Below are 16,151 nucleotides of genomic sequence, written 5' to 3'. Positions count from 1 at the left end.
ATGGAGTTAAATGCCACCATGACAGATAACGCGTAGCCTAAACTACTAAAGAATAAATGTAGGGGTGAACTAAAGGAGAGTAAATTTTTGTATTGATATTGCCTGTGTGTAATAACTTAACTTCATAACAATTAATAAAATATGTATTCAAAACCACCTCTAAAAAGAAAGGAAAACTACATTAAACAAGAGTCTAGATGTTATTTAAGTTGACAAAATAAAAATATTTCCTATACAGGCTGATTTATTATTATTCTAAATATATACATTAATAACCATATAAAATATAGAAAATTTGGCTTTAACAGGGATATGATATATTTTTATAGAGCATATTTATATCAAGAAAAATATGATATACTATAATATACATGTTTGGTATCTTCTAGTAGGTATACATACTACGTCTTTTTATCTATGTGCATTTTTTATTAAGTTAAGGATAGTTTGAATTGAAAGTTAGTTATTGAATGGTTATTGAATTACTAATTCAGTACCAAGTGGCATGCAAGTGAAATAGCAGAAATGTGGAGTACATCAAATAGCATTATCAGCAATGTTAGGGCATATAAAATTAATTTTTTACTGTAAACTACAGGGCTTTGGCATTATTTGTTTACATTGAGAAGTTTATTAAAAAACAAATTAGTATAAGCATATCCTTCTCTATGAAAATAAAAAATGCTCCACACCATAGAGGTCCATAGATGTGTAGTCTGCAGTGATCCAAAGTGAGCACATTTCGTAATGGTAGTGTACCATGGTTACCTTTTCATATACCATCTCAACTGCTGTTGATAACGCTATTTGGTGTAAAACTTATTACGCTTGAGGTCAAGACGTCCATTATAACGAAATTAACTTTAGTGTCTCGAACACTGTCACAGTATAGCAACTGTATATGGCAACCTTTTTTTTAATTCTGACAAATGAAACGTGGAACATACCCATCATAGATACTAAAATAATATGGAAGCCAATGGAGGAAAAAGAAAAAGTAACACAAAAATGAGGTTAATTAGATTCAATATGGGAACGTTAGACGTCAGATTTTTTTGTTAAATGAATGTTTACTTTTACAAAAATGTTGACGATTAGGTGGAATAGATTAATGTATTTGAAGAAATAATCAAACATGTATTTTCCAATTGGTTGGCCAAAAGTATTAAAGACACCAGAATTGGGAGGAAGCTCTATAAAACAAGTCACTTGTAACAGAGAAAAGGTTCTATTTGCTATCCTTACTGATGATACCATATCGATATGGTTTTGCAAAGTATATTTACATTTTTATTCAAAACAGTGCTGTCTTATTTAACTTCCGAATTTTAGCCTTGTGTTCCAATTGTTTTTCATCGTCGCGATTCGAATTCCATCGCAAAATTTGGCTCGAATGTTTTCCTGGAATGGAAACCAGATTCAAGTATGTTTGTTATTGTAACTTCAGAAGGTCATTTATTATTTTACAATGTGCAAGTTTTGGCTGATCAAAAAGGACTTTATGTACAAACTGATTCTCCACATGAAAGTTTGAAGAGGGATAGTGCTGAATTATTTATCAAAGAAGTTATTCCACCACTTCATCTCTCTTTAGTTAGTATAATTAAATTGAAGCTATTTGCAAAAATTGATAGTTTTTTTTTCATATATCTTTAGAAAGAAGAAATCCAGATATGGGATGGAGAAATAACCGGTATAGTTTGTACAACTATGACAGAATTTATGATATCAACAAAGAAGGCTCATGTCTTACGCTATCGATGGGATGGTACTCAAAATAGAGATTATACATTAGATTTAAGAAGAATTCCATTTTGTATTAATCAACAAGTTTCAAAAGGTAACAATTTTGACATCACCTACCATTTCATTTAAATTATTTGGGTATACAAAGCAGTTTATTGTGTATTTTTTATATAGTTATAAATATTAATATATATTATGTATACAAATTGGCTTTCAATGGTATGGGTAGGAGCTGGTAGAGCTTTAGAANTCGATCCAAATGTAAGATTATTTCTATTATCAATTATTACATATAATTTTTAACTTTTTTAGCAAGCTCAAGGAATTTGGGCTCAAGGAATTGAAGATGCTACTTATGCTAGTGTTAATCATAAATATAGACTTATAGCATTTGGAAGAGCTAAGTAAGCTTAATTTACTGCTATTAATTAATTTTTATTGTTTTGTAAGAAATTAATTTTAATGGTTTGTATTTTGTTTTAGTTCGGAATGTGTTGTATATTGTGTAGATGAAAGTACTGGAGGCTTAGAGCTATCGCACCAGTGTGTACTAAGTAGCAAAGATTATCCAGGTTGTCCAGGGGCTGTAAGTCAAATAAAATGGACTCCTGATGGTTGTGCAATGGCAGTAGCTTGGGATAGAGGTGGACTGACTTTGTGGTCTACATTTGGGGCTCTTTTGATGTGTTCATTGGGCTGGGACTACGGATTACATGTTGATTTAGAAAAGGAAAATCCTCTTCACATCACCTCAATGGTAAAGTGCATAATGATGCTTTTTCTTTGTACAAACTTCTAAAATTGAATTTCTTTAAATCGAAATCTTTTGGAAATTAAAATATTTTTTCCCTCGACGTACATATTCTTTAATGTTTTATGTTTAATTGCTACTGACAGTTCTTGGTCTTGGGTAAAAGTACCTATGCATCATATTTACTAATGGTTATCGAGTCATCAGGCGACGAAGCACATATATTCATAAACATAAATAACTAAAATGAATGGTCATTTACCGTATTAAAAAGTTTAATGGTAAAGCACAAATTTTTCATAACTTGAGTTTTCTCTAACTCGAACATCATTAGTTGTATTTAGGAGGTTTGGAACGTTTGACTGTATATAATGTTAAAAAGTATAAAAGGGTATTTTCAGTGCTACAATTTGTATTGTATTTATTGCCATCAGCAGAGAACAAGAGGTACCATAATATTCATAAAATTAAAACAAACAACATAATTCGTTATTAGAGTTTAAAAAAAAATAAATAATTCCCATTTTAGGCTGTAAGGATGTACTCAGGGTACCTATACACAGCAGCAAAGACTACACTAAATATATACTAATTACACGTTAAAAGGAGCAGAAAATGTACATAATTTCTGATTTCTTTTAAAAATAAACTACATATATGTACATTGTACATGTTTGTGTATACATATTTTATTTTATTTATTAATACTGTAGTAGCGGTTAACTTAAATCTATTTTAAAATATTTTTACTATCAAAAAGGCTACTTTTGCTTCTTCTCATTCTTTTATAAAAAGAATATTTTGTTGTTATTAAATTTAGTATGTATTTTTAAAAGATTTTTAATATTATTGTGCTAATTTTTATTTTATTTTTTTGTAATATAAGGAATTCGCCACTGAAGGATATGAGCTTTGGATGGTTCGAAAGCTACGTTACGAAAAAGAAAAATCTAACATTAGTAACGGAAATGAAAATGAAATTAAAATGTATGCATATAGTGTCGTCCAGTTAGATTTTGTAAAAAGTGCTTTAACTACTAATCCTTGTATGGTAAGTATTACTTTTGGTCTATATGTTACTAGAATTACATGTTTACATTTCAGAGTCATAATAGTCATCTTTACCTTCAAGGGGACGATAAATTATATGTCAACACCGTAGATACGTTACGAAAATTCTTTTCAGATCGTTCTGATGGTAATTTCGGGGAAAATAATTCTAGTATGCTCACAGAAGGCAGACAGTGGCTTATTATTCCGATCCCGTCTACATATTCGGCTACAAACTGGCCAATAAGAGTAAGTTGTAAAAGAGAGATTTTTGTACTATTACTAGTCAGTGTTTTTAGTCATTAAAAAAAATCTTTTGTATTATATAAAATATTACGGCAGGTTATTGAATTAAAAACATAAATATACATTTAATAAGTTCCATTGGGGGTTGTCCATAAAATACATCAGTCAGAATTTCAATGTTTTAGATTCCCCCCTTTCGTCACACTACGTCATACTTTCAGCGACCCCCTTAGCAATATTACGTCACAGAAGCTAGGTCAGCCCCCTTTAAACGATTTCTTATGATTAAAAATAGCAATGAAAATCCCTATCGTAATGAAATATTTTAAGAACTGTCACGTTAAAATAAAATTGATGAGCTGCGAACGTCACATTTCCTTAGACTCCTCCTCTTGTCATATCTCGTTACGCTAAGTTATACCTATCCTTCCCTCTTATTTGCGAACATATTTTATAGACGCCCCCTTGTGGACAGTAAAGTGAAATTAAATTAAGTCGATTTTTGATCTTACCGATATCCACCGTTTCAATACCTATATTAATATATATTATAGTGATTCAATCTTTTCTTTTAAACGGGTTTAATAGTTGCAAGTAATGTATGAGAAATGCTCTGATCTAAGAAGAACTTGCAGTATTAAAATTTGCTGGTGGCTGTGTGGATTTTAGTTTTCTATAAGAAAAGTATGAGAATGAATACGTCATAAATTTAAAATATTTACCGTTATCGCTTGGTGAAACAATTATAATTAGAGTAAAACAAATTTTAAAAAAAAATCACTAATATTTACTTGCCACTTGATACGTATTTCGCCGTATAAGGGCATCATCAGTTATTATAATTATACTCAGTGTAGTGAGTGATAAATAAATATTAGTAATTTTTTTTCAAAATTTGTTTCAATCTAAAAGAATATTTTATTAGATATTTTTGTTGATATGTCATGAGCAGACAAACTTACACAAACGGAAGTAAGTCCATTAAAAAGAGCGTAAAATATTCTATAAAAATGTTCTAATGCATTTTTTTCATTAGCTTATCAGTTCCTAAAGTCCAGAAATATTTTTATAAGAAAGATAATTTTCTTACAAAAAGATTACACTCTTTTAAATGGGCTGTGTGAAAGAAAGAAAATTTGAATCCCCCATTTAATTTTTTTATTTAAGCTTATAGGCTTATGGCCTTATGTATATATCGAAATAATAGCATACATAACAATATGTAATAAAAAGTTGCGTCAGTAATTACTACACTGGTTGAAATTTCAAATTAATACCGCATACCCTTATACAATTATTTTGATATGTATGTATATTTATAAATCTTATTTCATTCTCTTTCTTTTTTAAGTATTCTGCGATAGACCATGACGGTCAAAACATAGCTGTAGCTGGTCGTACTGGATTGGCTCACTACTGTATTGCAACGCGAAGATGGAAATTATTCGGCAATGAAACTCAGGAAAAAGATTTCATCATAACAGGTGGTTTACTATGGTGGAAAGACTACATAGCTTTAGGATGTTACAGTATCATAGATAATCGGGATGAAATTAGGTTTTATCCCAAAGAATGTAAATTAGATAATAGGTTTGCTAAAATAGTACGTGTTACCGCTCCAATTCTACTTATAAATGGTCTTTATGATCAGCTGATAACTTTCGGATCGGATGCTGAAGTTGCAATTTGGTCGGTGAATCGATTGGACTGTGGTAAGTTTTAAAATATTGAATGATACAATTTTATGATAAGGGAATATATGATAATATAAACCTTATAATAACGGGAGGTTAATTAGCAAATGCGCTTTTGTTAATTTTTACTATTTTTATTTATTCTTATAACCTTTTCCGTTACAGCTTACTGTACATTCTTCGGACGATCTAGTTTCTAAAACTTAGAAATTATACCGTCTGAAAACTTCAAAAATTGATTTAACATCTAATAAGTGCTCCTGCTCTTCACTTGACATATATTATTTATATTGATATTAGTCATATAATTATTCGCAAGCCTGAGTTTGTTACAAAACAAATTATTTATTCGAGCTTCGCGTATATTTTACATTACATTTATGCTATAGTACTATTTTATATCAAACTTTATGCTTCACAAAAATGTTCATATCCATTTTTATTTATTTAGCTTAGCGTACGTATGTTATTTTTACTGAAATATTCAAGTTTTTAATGCTATTGCATTTAAGGATTCAAAAACGTATGGTTAAAATCGGTTTTGTAATAAATTAGCTTATATAGGCTTTCTATCGGTATTTATTATTTTAGAGGATGAAAGTGTGATATGCTTTCGTTGGACAATTTAACCCTTTATACCGTTGGGAAAAGCGTATTTGTAGCCCAAAAAGTAATATTTGCTTATATTCTAAAATATTATTTGTATTTAGTAGGTAACGTGGAAATTTCCAAAATTCAAGCGATTGATATATCTGCTCTGTGTGTGCATCCGGCTTGTGTGACCTCAGTTACGTTAACTTGTATACGAACCGAATCGAGTAGAAATCAAAACACGAACTCCGAAAATATTGTTTTAAATGTGAGCGGGCGCCTGCTTTTAGTACAAAGGAAATCGCAAAATGGAGATAGATATACATGCTCCATGCCTACCGTCCTTGCCAGTTGTGTAGAAAATGTTTGGGTACCCTTAAAGAGAAAAGTTGAAAAGGTAATAATTTTTACATAAAATAGTTTTTATACAAATTTTATTTTATTTATTTTCAACATAATTAATGCTATTTATGGATTCAAACTTCTTAACGATATTGTTTCGGATACAGAGTTATACTAGATTTTATATTGTTGCTTATTATTATTTATATTTATTTATGATGTGTCTGAAGGTTGGGAAATTCTACTAGAAGTCGAGGGTGAAGCGCTAGTATTTAATTCTATTCAATTATTGACTAACGTGTGTTAACATTATTTTTTTAATATTTTTAATGATTATAATGCATTATACATTAGTTAGTTAAAAAGATCCATTAAAATTACTTACAGAACACTCAGATCATCTAAAAAGTAAAATGTTAAATCTGTACTAATCGTAAACTTCAGAAATTTAACAAAATCAGAAAAATAATGTTAATTTAGTCAATAACCAAATGGAGTTAAATGCCACCAATTCACCCATACTTTTAGTAGAATTACTCAACCTTCAGGCACATAAATAACAATAAGTACAACTCTGACTGAACTAACAGCCGATACGATATTATCAAGAAGTTTGGATAATGTTTGTGAAATTGTTCCTGAAGTATTAAAATTTTTCTTTTTTTTTTTTTTTAATTATTTACATTTATTATTTATTTATTTATTGTTCGCAGGTTCACTTAACAGAAGCTCTTTGGCTGTTTTGTGGATCACATGGTATGAGAGTTTGGTTGCCACTGTTTCCAAAAGACGGCGACAAAACTCATACTTTCATGTCAAAAAGGATTATGCTTCCTTTTAATTTACGCATTTATCCCTTAGGTAACATTATATACTAAAATTGCAGGTTAATTGTAATTAAATTTAATACGATTTTAGCAATACTATTCGAAGATGCAATAATACTCGGCGGTGAAAATGATACCACTTTGTATACATCCGACTCGAATTCTTCATTCTCGTTACCTTTTAATTTTTTAGGTAGAACTGTAAGTTAAAAATCAGTGCAACGACAATGGAACTTTATTATTTTTTTGTTTAAAATTTCAGAGTCAGGTGTATTTACATCAAATATTACGGCAGTTAATTAGAAGAAATCTAGGATTTCATGCTTGGGAAATTGCCCGAAGTTGCAATAATTTACCATACTTTCCTCATTCGTTAGAACTATTGCTGCACGAGGTAAGTGTATAATTTTTTTCAAAAATCTAATGAGTAAGAATAAAAAAGTTCATACTTTGTCAATACAATACATTTATAATAATGATACTTCGTAATCATGTTTTAATGGAAAGAATTTTTTCATTTAAAAGAAGTGGAATTCTTCTATTATGAAAACTAGAGACGCTCCTAAGTTAATACCGTAGACGTTCAATGGTGTGAACCGACAAAAAATTATTCACATTATCAGTTTGTTCACACCAATGACTATCATATTTAATATTTAAAATATACCTACAATTAAAAAATAAACATACATAAACTTATAAAAAAATACCAATACAAACTCATTAAAAGACAATTCTGGTTGAAAGGATTTTCCCTAGAAATATTTAATAAGCGAATTCCCAGTCGCTTTGCAAGCTTAGCATTATGACCATCCGTGACTGACTATAAATTTTATCTTTTTCAATTATTTGTAAACGAATTAAATTTTATTTCTGCGTAAATTTTTCGCCACTTATAACAAAATATTAATTTCGTTGATTAAGAAATCACTTTTACATTTTTTCCATTCTGGGTCACTTCGAAATCTTTTATGTTTTTCTTTTAATTTGCTCCATTGTATGAATCTCTTCACAATTGTAGAGATAGTCACCTTCAATTTGTACATTTTGCGAAACCACTAACAGTGAACTAGTATCTAAAGTGAATTCATGAACAAAACAGAATCTCTCTAGCTAGTACGACGATTTTTAAATTCAATGGATAATGTAAATTCGTTTCTGTAACCAAAGGCTTAGTTTGTTTACGGTATACGGCGGTCTTTCATAATTTAGTATGCTGGTCGCATACGAGATATCCGTTATGCTATGTTCACACAATTGCTAGTCTGTGTTGTACTTCTTTTATGTCGAAGAATATTTAATTTGTGATAAACATTTCCTATATTGAAATATGAATTTAACAATGTATTTCTCTTATTATTTTCACTTTGCTTATTGTTTTAACTTTATAATTCCATTATTCCCGTCGAGTCCCATGTAATTTGAATACAGAATCATTTTTTATTTAAATGATCTTCAAATCAAAATGAAACGTCGATTCGAAATAACGGTGAAACTTCTTATTCTACAGATTTTTTTGTAATGTTTTGAATTAAACTTTTATTGTTTTGCGGTTCAGGTCCTGGAAGAGGAGGCGACCAGTAAAGAGCCAATACCTGATGCCCAGTTGCCAAGCGTGATTGAATTTATAATGGAATTTCCAGTATATTTACAAACGGTTGTTCAGTGTGCACGTAAAACAGAAATAGCTTTGTGGCCTTATCTGTTTTCAGCTGCTGGCAAACCGAAAGATCTTTTTCAAGAGTGTATGGCCAAAAAGCAATTGGACACTGCTGCGTCATACTTAATCATACTCCAGGTAAAATATTAAATAATTTACCTACTTATTTACAAAATCAGAAAATAAATAAAATAACATGACAGTTAACTTTCAGTTTGTTTCAAATTTATGATCTATAACTTTGAAAATATTTAATAAAATCGCAAACTTAATCCTTAATTTTAATTTTAATACGAATATTACAAACAAGCAAGATAGGGACATGTGGCCAAAACTCGAAATTTTCAATTTTGGTTTATAACTCGAAAACTAAAACCGAAAGCAAGTTTTTGAAAACAGCAATAAATTTGTCTTAAAAAAAGAAACCAAGATGTTGCCATTACTTTTTTGTATTTCTTATAATTACTGAGTTGTCCTATACAAAATTCCCCCCCCCCCTGAACATAAATGAAAACAAGACATGATTTAATAAAACTATTACCTAAATAATTACTATAATATAAAACTGAAGAAGTGAGAGTTCTCTTTATTTTTCAGTTATTTTAAAACACTAATATATAATATTTTTTAGAACTTGGAAACATCTTCGGTCAGCAGACAGTATGCTACTCTCCTCTTGGATACCGCCCTTGAACAATCGAAGTGGGAATTGGCCAGAGAATTAGTTCGCTTTTTGAGGGCAATTGGTATGTTAAATACATTTTATATTGTACTTCTAAGAAAATCATGGCGATCCTCCATATCATAACCTAACCTAAGCTCTTGGTGCATACTGCTGTATAACGCTTACCACTTTCATCTTTCTCACCATAACGGAACCTAAACCCTTGGTACACAGTACTATGTGCCAATCAGGAAACCATAATCTAATTTAAATCAATAGTGTATAGCACTTCACATGATAATCAAGGTAGCGTTTCGTACTATAACTTAACCTAGTCCATATAACTACCCCTGGTGAATAGCTCTTCACACGAACCGACCAGAGAATCCTCACTCACCGTAACCTAACGTATAACACTTCACACGCGTTACTTGCGGTTTCTCCATACTATAATCTTAAGCTAATGATTTCCTCGGTGAGCGTTTAGCTATAGCCTAACTTTGACCTTAAGGCAACCAAATATAGGCATTTAAACATGGTGAACATGTCAAAATATTGGTGATTTTTAATTAAAAGTCCCAATTAAACAGAAACATCATTGATATCAAAAGTAGACACCTTTCCTTCTTTTAATTAGATGTTTTAATAGTCAGCTAATTCCATAATTTTGTCTCATTAATGGGACTAGTTCAACATTTGAAATGAAGTGGCAATTATTAAATAGGGATAATGGTGATATGGTATAGTGAAGATCTTTTAACAATCTGTTGTATGTAATATGATTATTACCTTTCGTTTATTTCTTGCAGAAAACTTGTCATTGAACTTAAAAACATAATTATGTTTCAGATCCTAATGATGTAGAGTCTCCGAGAACATCATTTATTTTACCATCAAAACTGGGCTTTTCGCAGACTCCTCCAGTAAGCCCTAATGCTGAAGATTTATCTTTAATTTTGGGCAACGTTCAAGGGAGCAGATGCCGAAGTTTCAGTACCACAGTTACGCCAAAATTTCCCGAAAACAAACTTCCTATCAATACCAACAGTAATAACCCTTCCACTGAATCTCCTCTTTTAAAAAGTAGAAAATCCATATCGTCTGCCGTTAATATCAAAAACGAGAACAGGTAGATACCTTTATTATTTCAAAAAAACAGTAATTTAGATAATCATTTCACTATAAAAAGTTTAGTAAAGTACTTTTTGCTTAGGTGTATTAAACATACTAGATTAAACCAAAATAAAAAGCAATTATTCTGAAAAATTTGGTAATACTGTGCCTATACATTGAATTTGCGTAAACTATAAAACGAATTTCAAAAATGAAGACCCATTTTATTGAATTCGTTATTATTAGGGATGGTACTGCTGAAGAGTTTTTTATCGACGTCATTTTACAACGTCACGCAAGAAGACTTTTGTCATCGCATCGTTTGTCAGATTTAGGTTATTTTGCTGCTCATCTTGACTTCCACTTGGTAACGTGGTTAGCTAGAGAAAAAGACAGGGCAGCTAGAATAGATGATTTTGTTATTGCTCTTAAAAGCATCCATCAAGACTTCAATTGGCCGTATCCCACTGTTACTAATGCACCGAGAACAAGTATAGCATCAGGTAAAAGATGATTCCTCGGTTTTTTATAGTTTAAAAAATTATGGTACCCATTATTTTTCTTTTAATCGTCTTATTCTTTGTTTTTTGTGATACAATGGTGTACGTATATTTATTTTAAAAATTAAAAACCAGTATTTTTATTGGTTTATGAAGACCTAATCATACTAATCACGTATTTTTGTCATATTCAAATGTACATATTTGAAAGTTATTTATTTATGCGCAATAACACAAAAACTAAATTTATTTAAATGAAATTTACAAAAGTAATTGTATATTTTTTCACCCATTAGAAATGTCATATTATGTGGATACAGACTTATAATTAATAAAACATTAAATACAGAATATTCAAAAGTTAAAATAGTCAACAGAAATGTGATATCTATATACCGCAATTATTTATATTTTTTGGCACCTTTGACAATTTTTTGAGATTGTTATGTTGTACATAAATATATTAATTTTTTACTGAAAAATACTGTTGTTGTATTCTGTTGATATTTTTATTTTTTATACTGCTGCTAAAACGAATTTTTCGTGTACAGTTCCTATATTAAATTAATACTTAACTTTCAATGTTCAGTGCAGTCATTGCTGGACAGTCCCACAGCGCATTTAGATGATAGGATTAAAGCTTTGCACATAGATACAATGTACATAAATCAAACATCGAGTCGTATTGGCGATAGCGGTTACATGAGTTTTCCCGGGGGTTTACCATGCACGGGTCTTCTTACATCGATGAATAATGTCGAAAATTATAGTCAAGTCTCCGAAAGTGAGATGGATCAGCAAAGCGAAATGACACAGGTCGAATTAGAAGGTAATGTATTAGTTAAATATTTTTTAAACTATCTTCTTATAGCTTAGTTTTAATATCGATTTTCAGCGAGCCCTCCAGATAGCATTGTGAATTCGAAAAGGGAAGAATCAAGTATGAGCGTGACAAGTTCTGTCTGGGGATTTGAAAATGAAACGGCCAATGCTATAAATGAAAACTGGGATGTTCCTCAACAAGTTTTGGAGCAACTTTCGAACTGTGGAATAAAAGGATCACAAAGAGCTGAAGTTCAATTAAGGTGCATCATTTACAAACTAAATACTAATGCTTTAACTTAAACCTTTAAGGGTCATTCATTTTTATTTTTTATGTTTTTTAATTGGATTTTAGATATCTTCTGCAGTTGTTTTTGGAAGCAAGTTGCTTAGAATGGTCGTTAATTATATCTATACTGTTAAGAGATGCAATGGCTGTTATACGAACTGTAAATTCAGCTAGAACATCTGATCAAACAATCGAGGCACTTTCCAGACTTAAACAAGGACTCCAGGTGCTATTTAACTGGACAAATAGGGAATGGTAAGTACAAAGCAAGCTTGACGACGTTTCACTATTGTTGAAGTAAATAATGCTTTTGCGTCAGAATGAAACCTTTAAATGTGTAGTGTGAAACGAGGTAGCTCGTCTTGTCACATTACAGTGATAAACACACAGTACGGGAAGTTTTATCGGCCTTAGCAATTTAGTATTTAGTGAATTCATATACAGTAAAAAGTACTCAGTCGAGACTTGCGTAAAGGTGTAGACACACACATACTTTTTCTAGGGATAGGTAGCTATATTTTATTTTATTTATTAAACCAATATATATAATATATGTATAATACACAAGTAACTCCTCAGAGGTATAATAACTACCTACCTCTCTATAAACAGATAATTTACATGGAATTCCCAAGTTAATTTTGAGTCTTAGACAATTGTGCTTCTATTTAGGAAAATAGTCATATCATATGAAATAGCTTGTATACAGTTTAAGAAAGCAAATATTTTGTTTTTCCAGTATTTAGTGCTAGTCGTTTTACATATCCACAAGTAAATTTTATCTACTAATCAGTTTAGATTTTTGGCAACTTCCTCCCAATTATTACCAATGAATACAATAGCATCTGTATAAGAGAATGTATCTTTAGATATGTTTGAGGGATGCCTGAGAGTGTATAAGTAAAGTTACTTATTTCATTATTAAGTGTTATACATTGTTGTCTATCCGTTAAATAATTCTTAACTAAATTCAATAGAGTTTCTCTGAATCCTATTTTATCTAAATTCTCTAATAAAAGTTTATGATTTACTGTATCGAATGCTTTAGTTATATCTAGAAATGCTATAATTGTTAGCTTATTTAAATCTAGGTTATTATGAAAAATATTACTTATTACAGCTATAATATTTTTACTTCTTGTTTGTTTGGGAAACCAAGTTATCTTGTTTAATTTATTTATTTATTTATTTGATAAGAAATAACAACTTATGTTTAACTAAAAATTTTATGGATCTATTGGATAGTACAGTTTCCAATATTTTTGCTAGATTTGAGGTAAAGTCTATTGGACGATAATTACTTCCTGTTTGTTGCCATTTTTATACACACCGACAATTTCAGTTACCTTAAAGTGTTTTGGAGACAGTTACCAGTATACAGAATTATTTATGATTTTAACTAAAGGGGTAGTTATAATGAGCTATTCTTTTTAACACAGCTGCATGGATATGATCTATTCCCCTTTTAATTTTGAACTTATTTAAGATTTTAGGATCATGTTTCAGTTTATTAAAAATTTTGGTCGCCATATAATATTTATACACTCACAACTTTAGTAACTAAAGGTATACTTTAGTTCAAGTAATATTTGTTGAATTTAAAAACTGATTCGATATGTTAGTTAGATAGAGTTAATGATTCTATGCGTGCAATTGAGACAGGTTAAAAGCATTATTATTTAGTTTTTATTAACTATATTTAATATTTTGCAGTTGAAAGTAGTAATAAGTTTGAAGTCACTACGTCACCAACTCTGGCTCTTTGTTTCCTATCTTTAAGGTAGCTAGTTATCAGTTAATGAGTATTACCTTGTAAATCCTAATTGCACAATTCAATTTAGCAATACATACATTGCGGTATCGAACGCTTCGGTCAGATCGAGAAAAGTTACGGAAATTGACTTAGTTTTATCCAGTTTCTCACATATTTTATTAGTGATGCAACTTAATGCATCCTTTGTACCTTTTTATAAATATAAACTGCATTTTACAGAAAAAGGCGTTAGTAATATTTACAGCTTACAATGAGAATTAAGTAAACTTTTATTTTTCAGCCTTGGTTATAAATCGTTCATGTTGGCCATACAGAGCCAGATTTCGGTTTTGTCCAAGATATTGACAACGAAAATTCAGCAACAGCAGATTCAAGAGCATCAACAAGCAGTTTCCGCGACATTTAGTAAAATAACTACATTCATTCCTCCAAAGGGCAGAAAAATTAGTACATGTACTGATTCCAATAGTCAAATTGGATCCAGAGAACTCGTAAGTAGTCAGAAGGGTAGTTTAGGGAGTAGCGAGAAACCTGACGGGCAAAATACTCCATCCAGTCAAAACGAGAGTGAAGACTATAGTCCATCTAGTTCCATTATACCAGAGAGTACTGGTTGCGTTGTTTCGTAAAATGTTAAAATTTGATAATTTTATAATAAGAATATGTAAATATGCAAGCGTCAAAAGTGATAAGTTGAAAACGAGTCAATTTTCATGTTCATAGCTATATTCTTTTTTTACGCAGTATCCATTTGAGTTTTGTTCAGTTATATATTTCTTGGTATTTATTTTACTGAAGGCGAGGCAACAAAACAAAACAGTTGTGCCATATTTTTTCACACGTGCATATCAGTAATAAGAATTTTTGATATTTCTGTTACTCTGATAACTAATAATTAATTNTTTTAACGTACGACAACAAACCCAAAAGTAAGGTCTCCAAAGTTTCGTCTATTTACCACACTGCTGTGTTTGTTTTCTCAGCAACTGTGCGTAATGAAGTTCCCGATTGCCGCTACCGCAAGGTACGAAGTTCGTGAAGTCATTCGGTTTTTAGAACACAAAAGGCGTTAAAACTATCACAATTCAACAGCAGTAGACCGAGGTGCATAGAGAGATTCATGGAAGTTAAAACTTCGAATCAAAAAAGTTGTTGTTTTCATAACGCCAAAGAAATTCTGGTATTTCAATATCTCAAGGTCCTCAATGTTTTTAACATTCATGCATGAAGTCATACAGTTCTTTCTACTGTTGATGAATTTTAAAAGATCTAACGCCTCTTGCATTCAAAAAATCGAACAACATTACAGCTTCGGTAGCGACAAATAGAAGCTTCGTTACAAACACCTCATGAGCTAAGACAGAGCATCATAGAAGGCTTGTTCAAGAGTGATGTAAACAACAAACACGACAATTTGGTCAATTAATAGCCGAGCCAAAATTTTCCCTGTGGCCTTGGGATTTCCTTTGTATATTTTTTCTGAGTTACTACAGGATACAGCCAAATTTGAAAAAGGACTTAATAATTAATTTCCTCATAAATGTACGTATCTGTATCTATATACCAACAAAATTGTTTTTAAATTCATAAAAATTATTATGGCATGTTTGAAATTATATTATAATCAACATTTTTTTAAAAATTATATGACATATACTGGAAAACTTTTATGTTTTTCTTTTAATTTGCTCCATTGTATGAATCTCTTCACAATTGTAGAGATAGTCACCTTCAATTTGTACATTTTGCGAAACCAGATTTTTTGGCTAACACTAACAATGAACTAGTATCTAAAGTGAATTCATGAACAAAACAGAATCTCTCTAGCTAGTACGACGATTTTTAAATTCAATCGACAATGTAAATTCGTTTCTGTAACCAAAGGCTTAGTTTGTTTACGGTATACGGCGGTCTTTCGTAATTTAGTATGCTGGTCGCATACGAGATATCCGTTATGCTATGTTCACACAATTGCTAGTCTGTGTTGTACTTCTTTTATGTCGAAGAATATTTAATTTGGGATAAACATTTCCTATATTGAAATATGAATTTAACAATGTATTATAGATACTAAAATAATAT

The 16,151-nt window shown here is 30.5% G+C and overlaps 2 protein-coding genes across 2 annotated transcripts; both read left to right on the top strand.

The window, feature by feature from the left end:
* The first annotated feature begins 993 nt into the window (after positions 1-993).
* LOC112904680 (guanine nucleotide exchange factor subunit Rich-like) lies at positions 994-1,875 on the top strand. Its single transcript, XM_025975345.1, has 3 exons — positions 994-1,276; positions 1,333-1,593; positions 1,657-1,875. Exons 1-3 carry the CDS (start codon positions 1,136-1,138, stop codon positions 1,873-1,875), a joined length of 621 nt encoding a protein of 206 aa, XP_025831130.1. The 5' UTR covers positions 994-1,135.
* An 87-nt stretch (positions 1,876-1,962) lies between these two features.
* On the top strand, positions 1,963-14,970 carry LOC108734413 (guanine nucleotide exchange factor subunit Rich). The gene is made up of 18 exons (XM_025975344.1): positions 1,963-2,007; positions 2,059-2,150; positions 2,230-2,503; positions 3,384-3,548; positions 3,602-3,796; positions 5,145-5,505; positions 6,198-6,475; positions 7,134-7,281; positions 7,339-7,448; positions 7,510-7,641; positions 8,806-9,045; positions 9,539-9,653; positions 10,421-10,700; positions 10,931-11,187; positions 11,774-12,013; positions 12,080-12,269; positions 12,362-12,550; positions 14,350-14,970. Exons 1-18 carry the CDS (start codon positions 1,963-1,965, stop codon positions 14,696-14,698), a joined length of 3,660 nt encoding a protein of 1,219 aa, XP_025831129.1. The 3' UTR covers positions 14,699-14,970.
* Positions 14,971-16,151: the final 1,181 nt, after the last annotated feature.

Source organism: Agrilus planipennis, unplaced genomic scaffold (assembly GCF_000699045.2).
Source record: "Agrilus planipennis isolate EAB-ADULT unplaced genomic scaffold, Apla_2.0 scaffold96, whole genome shotgun sequence".
Classification (NCBI taxonomy): Eukaryota; Metazoa; Arthropoda; class Insecta; order Coleoptera; family Buprestidae; genus Agrilus; species Agrilus planipennis.
Note: the sequence above shows the minus strand (reverse complement) of the source record. Positions and strands in the feature narration are given on the sequence as shown.